Genomic DNA, 10,921 nt, shown 5'->3' with positions numbered 1-10,921 from the left:
AACACAATTTACATATGCAGGACAAGGATTGGGGAGGACGGTAGCCCTCCCTTTGTGTTATCCCTCCCTTTGTGTTCCCTTTGTGTTAAGTGGGTTTTGTTGTTATTTTAATAATATTAACACAATAATCATAGTAATTGCATTGCCAACTTTAACTTCATAAGTTGTCATTTTCCATATCTCTTATATTTGAAGTACAAACAATAATTCTATATATAAGACAACCAGAGAAAATTATACTCAAATTTTGTTTTAATTTTATTAATGGTTTATTTTTAAAATTGTTTTTTTCTAATTTAATTATATTCATTGAAATGAAAGTTTTATTGTATAGATTATAGAAAAGTGAAGAGAAAAAATAAATTCAAATTAAAAATTAACAAAAAAATCCATTAAAAAAAAAAAAAAAAAACGTACTTCAAAATAAAAAGTAATAAAAGTGAGATTTTCTTTTTTGGAAAATGTTTTTTTAATTAAATTGAAAATATAGAGAAAAAACTATAATTCATGAAAATGGAAATAATAGAAAAAAAAAATAAAAAAAAAAAATAAAAAAGTTAAATTAAAAAAAAGAAATAAAACTAAAACAAAAAATTAATAACTAATAAAAAAATAAAAGTTACTAAACAACACCTAAAACCTCAACCAATCACTTTTCAAATAAATAAATTTAAATAATAATAATAAAAAAACTTCTCAATATTAAATTATAAATAAAATATATAACACTTAAAAACAAAACCAAATAACTAAAACATAACTCCCACAACACCGCAATTAAAAAATACAAAGTAATTGAGATCCCACTCCTATACTTAATAGCCAACACAGTGGACCTATGCAGGGCAAGGATTGGGGAGGACGGTAGCCTTCCCTTTGTGTTAGCCCTCCCTTTGTGTTCACTATGTGTTAAGTGGGTTTTGTTGTTATTTTAATTATTTTTTTAATATAATTATATGATATTTTAAAATTATATATATATATATATAATTTTATTTTCCAAGTTTCGGTAGTTTTTATTTGCAAGATTTTAAGTTAAAATTTAAAATTTATTTATTTATTTATCAATTTTGTATTTTAATGAGTTTTTTTTAATTGTTTTTATTTTTTTATAAATGTATTGATGGAAATATATGTTTTTATGGAAAGTTGCATTTTTCCATTTTTATAATTTTTTCTTGTTTGTTTTTGCTTTTGTTTTTTGTTTTTTGTTTTTTGTTTTTTTTTTTTTTTTTTTTAATTATTTTTAATGTAATTTATTAAAAATAAAAAATCAATTAATTGAAAAATTAAGCAACACTATTTTTGGATTTAGAGTTGATTTTATGGTTTTTATTTCTAAGGGCACTAGTAGTCAAGGTCATAATGTCAATTAATGCATAATTTTAACTACAGAAATAGAATATAAATTACACTAACTTAAAAAACGCTTAAAAAACCAACATTTTCCCTTTTACATGGTGAAATATATTACCTTCAAAAACTGGCATTACAAAGTTTAAAACATTAAGGTCAATATCTCATTAGGGAGACCTGACCATATTCAAAAATGAATTGTCTGTAAAGAAGGGAGAGATAATTGTATACTAACATGTACAAAATTAACCATACTAAAACTAAAAGACTAGCCTTAGTGGTAATGTACTAAAGATTTGTAACAAAAGAGACATAAAAACATAGGAATTATATAACTAGGGTGAGTGATCTAAATTTGAGACTGCAACCTAGAAGGGTTCTTTTGGTTCCTCAGATGTTTACCCAACCATAAAAGGTATGACAAGATGTTGGTCTATTCTCTCCATTCTTTGATCTAGGTCCCTCAAGTGTCAATGCAAGTGTTCGAAGGAGGGGAGAATATCCACACGACACTCATGTCGATCCAAGAGAGTATGTCCCAATAATAACTTCATCTGCATATATTGATTGAAATGTCCCCTTGTGTGCCTATCTAAGATCTAATTTGCCCATTCCATAAGAACCTTCATATCTGAGAGGGGCATCTTTCGAGAGGAAGCTTCTCCCTTAGCCCGGGTGATTCCTCCCTAAATGTGAACTGGCATGAGGTCTCAATAACACAAAGTAAGGTCCTCTAGCCTATGGTGCATGCATGTGTTTTCTCTGTGGGCCCGCTCTTGGTAATAAGTGGCCCCCCTTCTCACTCATGCACATTGACAAGCCATGGGAGAGAAAGCAACGTGATGAGAAGAATCAAGCCAAGTCCAAGATTGACCGAGGAGATCAGGATAACAAGGGGAACACCATGTAAGACAAGTACTAGGAATAAAGGAGTCACAAACAATGGGAACGTCCAGGAGAGGCTCTGATAAAACTAACCCAAGAGTATAGGTGTAACAGCCTTGGTGAAAATTTCATGTAATAAAAGTTAATAAAGGAAAAATAAGACCATGGTTAATGAACACTTATTCCAAGCTAAATGTTGGGCAAAGTTATCCTAATGGACATCACTGGATGTGTGTTTTGGCTAAGGAAAATTGGCAAAGGCTAAGGCAAGGACATTAAAAGGAAAAAAGACATTTTTGGCACATTTATTTACGAAAATAAAGGAAATTAGGAGAAAAGTAAGGTGAAAGGTCACAGGTTGCATGTGAGGAGGAAATTGAAGGAAAATAATGGAAAATGAAGAAAATAGAGGCCTCATTAATAAAAAGGCTTCTGAGGATCAGTTGGTAACCTTTTGTCAGTTCAAGTTTGGAGTTCTCTCATTATTCTCTCTCCCTCTCTCTCTCACTCTTGGTCACTTAGAGTTTTCTTAGAGCACTCTAGCTTTGGATCAAAGAAGGAAAAGTAAGCAAAGGGAAAGGAAGGAAAGCAAGGATCAAGGAAGAAGAGCAGGATCAAGCAGCTTTAGTAGGAATACTTGCAGGTAACCTTTTGCATGTGTGATTTCCTAGCTAGTTTGGACATGCATGGATTTGCATGTTGGTGTATGGTTCTCTTGCTGTCGGTGGCATGGTTTTGTCGGGTTATGACAATGGTTTTCAGCCTAGCCTTGCCTTTTTCTGGATGCCATGGTGTTGGGATGTTTATTTCGATTTTGAGCTTTGGTTTGCCAGATGGATTTCAGAATTTGAGGCAAAGGTGGTCTCAAGGTTCATTCCCAAAGACTTAGGAATCCGTTGACCGGTTTTGGCGGTATACATGGTAAAACCTGAGGGAGAAGTCTCGGTTTAGGATCTAGTGATCTGGGTTTGGATTGTAGTAAAGCTTGAGAGACTGGTCTTGGTTTAGGGCCTAGTGATTTGGGATTGGATTGTGGTAAAGCCTGAGAGACAAGGAGACGAAAAATTCCTCAATGATAGTGATGGATTCTGGATGGCATTCCAAGTTCGGTTTAGTTGTGATTAGAGCACCGGTTTTGGTGTGATCACGGTTTTGTGAGGGTGTAGGTGGTTTAACCTCTGGATTCCCTTGGTTGTTCTTGGATTGGTTATTCTATGAGATCCCACATTCATGCTTGGAATATGGCACAGGGGTGACTGGCTAAAAGAGAGATTTGGTTCAACCATGTCTATGGTTAGGTGGTACATGTAAGTCCTGAACCTGGTCGGATTTGCCTATGATTAATAAAAGCTAAGTTCTCTTACTTTTGTACTTGTTTATATGTGGATTTAAAGGTTGTCATATCTTTGATATTTATATGGTTTAATGTTGGTTATAAGCATGGTTATCTGTCTGGTTCATGCCTTGGTTATTTCATGTATTTACTTGTAATTGTTAAATGGATGGATGCAAGACCTAATTGATGATATAATAGTCCAATGGAGAATGAGGTGATCCTTCTAGTTATGTTTCATAAGTTCTTTCAGTCATTTATGCTCTGTCTTGTATCCTAGACTTGTAGGTTGCATTGATGCCAAGTGTTTGAAAGAATGTCAATCCCGATTGGGGATGCTCAAGCCTAGTCCTGAGGTTGATTTTTGATTTATTAGCATTTTTATCATGTCTTTGATGGATTTTGAAGGTTGTAGCAAGTTTTGGGCAGAGGTCGGGATTCTAGGCTAGAAAAGTGGCTCAAATCTTGGGGTTGCTGGCACAGGCCAGCTGAGAAAAGTCCACAGTCGCTAGCACAAAGGCCTTTGAGAGTGACTTTGAGTTGTTGGTTGTTGTCTTGCCCATAGCATGAGAGCGACTCTTGGTTAAAAGGCTTGAATAATCAGTGGGACTTAGGGACAGGCTGTCTGAGTGGCTGACAAGTCTCCTGAGGGTCTTTTACTTATGTGGATGGGTTTGTTTGATATGTTCCCTCGATTCCATTTCCTTAAGGTCACCTAGGAGATTGAATCCCTTAGTAACCTCTCTCATTACATGTTTGCCTAGCTGGCTGGTTGCTTGGGTGGCCTTGGGAGGAGGGGGTGTTACAATAGGGATGAATAGCAATGAACCCCCACACCCACCAAATCCCTACTAGACACTAGACAAAGGCCTTACAAAGAGTGCAAATTGGTAACAAAGTTTATAACACAATATGGTTGAGAGAAAGGATAAAAAATGACATTACTAGGGATAAATAAATTTTGAGGCCACTAGAAAGGATAAAAAATACCACCGTTGGGGATAAATGAAGTTTGAGGCCATTAGAAACAAAGAGGCACTAGAGACGAAAGTTGAGCTCATCGGTAGAGGAGAAGGGAAAGACCCATAGAGTCATCCAAGGAATAGGGTGCAAAAAAGGAAAAGGTAGTGCCTCAATTCCTCAAGCAAAAAAAGCACCTACCACCCTACATGTTAGTAAAGAAAGTTGATTCAATGCAATTTTGAAAGGAAACACAATATTACCAAATCCCTGACAATACTACAAGGTGTGAAGGGAAAAGACACCCGTAAAATGTTGATAACCCGACTAGGGAGTTGGCTTCTCACCACTTAAGATTTCTTCATGGTTGCTCCATACACCTAGCCTCACGGTCTTCGTCCTAGGAGCTACAATTATCTCCCATGCAACCCTCTACATGCCCCGTACCACAAGACTACTTACGATAAATAATTGTAGGTTTAACATCATGGGTGGAGTCTTAATGTCACCTCCCATCACATGAGTGAACAACTTGATCAATGCAAATATTGCATGTCACCAACTCTCCTCCTAGTCTTTTGAGATTTTTGCAAATCATTATGATCACTCACTTGTCATACTTCGCAACATTTAACATTCCCGAGGGTGTGTTGCCAAGTCCCCCAATCCATTAGCTAGGTGAGAAGGCAACAACCTGCCCCCCCCACCCCTCATTCCTTGATTGTCACCCCATTCAAGGCTTAGAAAACCAACATTTGGAAAAGAAAGAAAAAAAGGAAAAAGAAAGGAATAATACAAACCTTAAAAAAGACACGGTCTAACTGATAAACGAAATCTTTTTTTTGGCTGAAATTCAACAATACAATTTCGAGTAAGATTGTGATTTTTTATTGTTTAAAATGCACTTTTGAATGCATATATGGATTCAACAACCTAAAAAACTATGAGACACTTGAACTTTACAATTTAAACAACTTAAACTTATGATTCTTACAAATCTTTATTGGATTTAAAAAATTTGACGAAAAAAGTGCCTCGAAAAGGGCCATTTCATTTATTAGTTAGACTACGCTCTTAAAAAACTTAAAAAACCAACATTTGAAAAAAAATGTTGACAGTTTATAGAAGAGAAGATTTAAAATGTCAAAAAATTGCCCCAAAGAAAAAAGGGTGCTACACTTTTCTTTATGAGAGCTTAGATGTTGATTTGAGGAGAGAGATTCATAAAGGGGTGTCATAGTTATTTCCCTATTGAGTGGGTAGGTTGGATCAAGCCATTTTCTTTCTTGTTGAGGTCCTTATTATATTTATGGAGAGATGGTAGTGAAGGGTAGACAGTAACACTTGTGGGGTAGTTATGGTGTTTTGACTAATGGTTAGGTTACAAAGATATGGTTATTTTCCAATGAGAAGGCTAACAAAACAATGTTTGACTAACATATAAACTAACAAGTGTTCAATTCATTTTCGCCACTTTGTTTCTATGTATGTTCATCTTGTTATGTTCTATTTTGGTGTGTAAGTTGGTGATCCCCTATATGAAGCTAATGAGTTGAGCATTTATGCTCGTGAAAGTGAAAGTGAAGTTTACGATCCTTGTTATTGGTTCATAACCCTGGTTTAGAGGTGGCATTCAGGCATTCATAATGAACACCTATAGTTAGGTATATATCATCCTCAACAATTATTCCATGTGGATCAAATACCTCAATTTAGTGTTATTTTATGTATTTAACATTGTTTTTTAATGCATTTGCAAATATGCAAATCTACACACATTTGGATAGTTTATGAGGTTTTTGTTGCATATTCTAATTAGTTACAAACTTATTAAAAATAAATAAATAAAAACAATACATCTTTTCGTAAAGATTTAATACCACTCATATGAATTTAGTCCCTACCAATATAATTATAAAATACATAAGAATGAGAATGAGAATGAGAATGTTTCACTAATAAAAACAAAATTATTTAAAATGCCACCAAAGAAGATATACAACAAACTTTGTAATTATTGCTTGTAAGATTGTAATAAGACTGAATAATTCCCTTTTTTTCGGAATAAAATAGGCTAGGGACACATCCATTCAAAGGTCCACCAGCTATTAAATAATGACAACAACACATCACTCCGTAAATGCCCATCTTAAATGACAAAACAACAAAGCTTACTAAGACGGTGTAAAGCTTCGAGTTATTCATTATCCAAGTCGTCACGGGATCATAAATGTGTAGACCCAAAGCCCATGAACGACCAACCTTGCGTATGAAGAAGGGCCTTATCAGTCATTACTTAGGTGGGAACGTAAGGTAACTTACAATAATATATATGTTCCTTCTTGCTTTCCTTATCGTCAAGAAGCGGTAAAGGTAAAGACGGGATGTGACATTGTTTGAGAAGACTCTGTCCAACGATGTTTCATGATTGCATCATTCCTTCCATTTTAGCAATTCCAAGGAGGAGAATCTTGCCTACTCTCATGACTTTCAGAAAACAGAGATAAGGTGGGAGGAGAGGAGTTAGTAAAACAGTATCGTCATGAGAAAGAAAGGCCAGAGGGGAAGAGCAGTTTTGAAAGGCCAAGAAGGGAGCAGTTTTGAAAGGCCAAGAAGTATTGGGAGTAGTTAATTTAAGGAGGTCACCTGTATTGGTATGTGGGCATTACATGTGATCAGTTCAGATGAGGAAAAAGACCTTTCAGAGATGCTTTAAAAACTTTTTTCTTGTTTGAGAACCTCTTCATTACGCCACTTTTCAGCACATTCATCTTGCCCCACTTGTATATATTTTTTAATTTTTATAAGGTGGTAGGAGGGAAGATCACATGACTTATTTACCATCCCCTCAATCACCTATCATTTCTCTCCTGGCTTCTTCTGCATCCTGGTGGAACAGCCTAGCGTAAAAATTGTACAGGCCTGAGAGACCAGCAGGCAGACCCACGAGATCTCATGGATATTGTTGACTCTCCACATTCCCATTATTTGGGTTCCTGCTGTTTTTAATGACCCATGTTCATTGTAGGTTTGGGGTGTCATTGTTTGATTGGGTTCCCATTGTTTTTATTGACTCATGCAGCTTTGGGCTCTCAGTGTTTGATTGAATCCGAGTGATCTCTAACTTGTTAGCTTTGGGCTCTCATTGTTTGATTGAATCCCAGTGATTTTTAACTTGGCTTCTGGTTGTCCAATTGACCCAAATTAGCTTATTGAAATCCATTTGGGTTTTAAATGTTTCATCGGACCCTAATGGGTTTCTGTCAAAATGATATTCAGGTCCTCATTGTTTGACCGGATAGTTATTTGATATCGGTTCTCATTGTCGGATTGACTCGGATTGGATTTAATACTGGAATCCATCGGTTTCGCCGCATTTTGATATCAGAGCAGTGCCAATGCCGAAAATATGGAGTGTGAGCATAATGCAGCATGCCCAAAGAACCCACATGAAGGACATCTTGAGGATGGCAGCAGCAGTAGGCAGGCAGAAACTGACAATTGAAGCCTAGTCGTTTTGGTTATCTGGTAAGAGAAATCTGTCCCTTTCTTTCTTGCTTTATTGATTAAAAAAATCAAAGGGAAGAAATGAGGGATTTTCCTTCATGTTTTGGGGAACATGGAGTCCAAGTCACAGATTCTTCATCTACAAGCAGCAGGATGACACAGAATCTGGTGACATGTATATACCGAACCAAACTCGGGGATCATTCTCGTATAATCACCGTGACATGGTGCAAGAATCTGATGGGCCAGGGACTTAGTGTCAATGTCGATGATCAGTCATGTCAGTGCATCTGCAAAGTGGATATGAAACCTTGGTTATTTTCTAAGAAGAAGGGGTTCAAGAGTTTTGAAGCAGGTAGCAGCAAAATTGATGTGTTCTGGGACCTGTCATCTGCAAAGTATGGATCTAGTCCTGAGCCATTAGAGGGCTATTTTTTAGCCGTGGTTTCTAACTCTGAGATGGCTCTTCTGCTTGGTGATATGGGCAAGGAGGCATATAAGAAGGCTCGCGCGAAGCCCCTATCGGGTGAAACAATCCTCCTTTCGAAGAAAGAGCATGTATTTGGCAAGAGGTTGTACAATACAAAGGCTCGTTTTTGTGATAATGGGCAGACCCATGATATCACGATCGAGTGTCAGACAGTGGGTCTCAGAGAACCTTCACTTTCTGTTCACATAGATAAGAAGATGGTTATGCAGGTTAAGCACTTGATGTGGAAATTTAGAGGCAATCAGACTATTTTGGTTGATGGTCTTCCTGTGGAGGTGTTTTGGGATGTGCACAATTGGCTTTTTAACCCGAATGTGGGAAATGCAGTGTTCATGTTCCAGACATGCCATTCGACTGAGAAATCTTGGTCCAAGGTCTCGTCTTGCTCTTCGATATTACCTTGGCCAGCTACGCAAAGTCTTAAAGAGAGAGAGTCCCAAGGTCTAGGATTTTCTCTATTGCTCTATGCATGGAAGAGTGAGTAGAGTGGCTGCAACTGAGAACCTGTAGATCACCTGTGCTTTATTGCTACCTTTGACTTCTTAATTGATTATGAATATATATATCAATGAATGATTTGTGGCTTCTGTGGAAGGAGTGAGAAATTCGATGAACAAGTTAAATTGCATTTAATGATGGGACCAACTTAATTTATCAAATAGGGCTCCAATTTTAGTAGATCTGCCGACAGATGATCTGGAATCTGGAATTTTAGGTTTTGATAAAATGTCAATGGCCATGGAGATTCATAATGTACTTTGCTGTAACCTAAGAAGCTCACCATTTATGGACTCTGTATTGACGAAAGGTGCCTCAGTAAGTTGTCCGATTCAACAGCTACTCTTTCAGCCGGAGATAGTTTTTGATGAGCTAACGAGATTGGGTGCCAGAACTGGGTCTATTGCAGATGCTATTACTCAGATTATCAATGCCGGCTTTGGTGTGTGTCAGATCTGTGCATAGTTAGTTATAAAGGTGGTATTTATTGAACATTATGACATGGAGATAATGGACTCGGAAGAAAATTGCTTCTCATTGGTGATGAGTCCTATTCCATACACAGATGGGTGTTAAGCCTTACCTGTGTAAACTTCAAGCCCTTATCCATTTGAGCTAATTTCCTTTGAAAATTGGATTTTGCTGAATTTGGATTGGCTCCAAATTTGTTTGCTTCTGCTCTGAATTAAGATATCTTTGCATCCGTTGTTTGTTATTGCTCTCAAATTCATAAATTTTTCTTTGGTTGCTGTAATTTAGAAGGACTCATGCTACTTATGAAAGGATTGAGTTTTATGAGTATGTGTTGATATAGCTAAGACAGTCTAATTATTATATCATTGTATTTATTAGGTGTCAATATTAGATAATAAAGTCACACCTCACATCAATAATGGAGATTTAGACATATAATGTGTTAATTAGTTTTTAATTATGTAATGGTGTCATCGCTCGCATCAGTAAAGGAGCTCTAGACATGCATTGTGTTAAATTGAATGCTAGTTGGTTGTGCAGGTGATCATCTCTTATGATACTGAGTTTTGTAGCTCAATTTCATTTTGAAAAAAAATACTATCAGCTCTTTCTCTCTTTCTGCAATTTCATGTCACAATGTTAATATATCTGTGCGTGGGTGTGCCACGGCATCTTTGTTAAATTGGGATGTACGTTAGCATGGTGTGTGTGAGTAATGCATGAGCTATCCAGTGTTCAGGGCACCCAGGGATCGTATATATTTGATTAGCTGGATAAATTTGTCTAGTGTTTTTATTTTAAGACAGTTTTTGAACCTATAGGTAGTTTTTGTAAGCTTGTATATTTTTCCCTTCTTAATAGATTTTCCTTAGATAAATGTGAATTCACTTGCCTATATTACTCTCTAATTTACATAATAGCTTGCAAGTTCTCTCAAGTCAATCTGTATTGCAGGTTGATTTTCCCCTTTAATAACAGTATGCTTTAGCTGGATTTGTATTGGCCTGAGTTATAGAAGTCAGGTTCCCTAACATTTGTTTGTGCCTTATATTTTAAGGTGTATAACAGTGGAAACATATGCTACTTGATTCAAGGAATTCCTGTACTTTACTTACTGAAGGTCAATAAGTAATATAGAATAAGATATATGCCCGTTAAGATGTTAGTTACGTAATTCTCAGTTTCCTGAATGTAAGACATCATTAATCACATATCACCTGACTGCACAAAAGATGTTTCTTATTGCGTCTCTTGTTGCTGAAACCTGGCCAGAAGGCGGGCAAATCTAACCACTACCATCAATAAACTGTGTTTTTATCAGTGTTGCGGGGGAGCCCCCCAACCCTCGATCCCACTCCCAATCCGCGTTCCAGGTGGGAGCGACTTGGGAGTGGGTCGGGAGAGCGCTCCCTAAATTT

The 10,921-nt window shown here is 36.5% G+C and overlaps 1 protein-coding gene across 1 annotated transcript; it reads left to right on the top strand.

The window, feature by feature from the left end:
• The first annotated feature begins 6,847 nt into the window (after window positions 1-6,847).
• Window positions 6,848-9,739, top strand: LOC149153731 (uncharacterized). Its single transcript, XM_089440351.1, has one exon. It carries the CDS (start codon window positions 8,123-8,125, stop codon window positions 9,014-9,016), a length of 894 nt encoding a protein of 297 aa, XP_089296477.1. The 5' UTR covers window positions 6,848-8,122; the 3' UTR covers window positions 9,017-9,739.
• The last annotated feature ends 1,182 nt before the right edge of the window (window positions 9,740-10,921 follow it).

Source organism: Pinus tabuliformis, chromosome 9 (assembly GCF_031772625.1).
Source record: "Pinus tabuliformis cultivar Carrire ecotype Pingquan chromosome 9, CPIR1, whole genome shotgun sequence".
NCBI classification, from domain to species: domain Eukaryota; kingdom Viridiplantae; phylum Streptophyta; class Pinopsida; order Pinales; family Pinaceae; genus Pinus; species Pinus tabuliformis.
Note: the sequence above shows the minus strand (reverse complement) of the source record. Positions and strands in the feature narration are given on the sequence as shown.

Excerpts from the sequence above, each read along its gene's own strand:
- LOC149153731 (XM_089440351.1), top strand. The coding sequence starts at position 8,123 with ATGAGGGATTTTCCTTCATGTTTTGGGGAACATGGAGTCCAAGTCACA.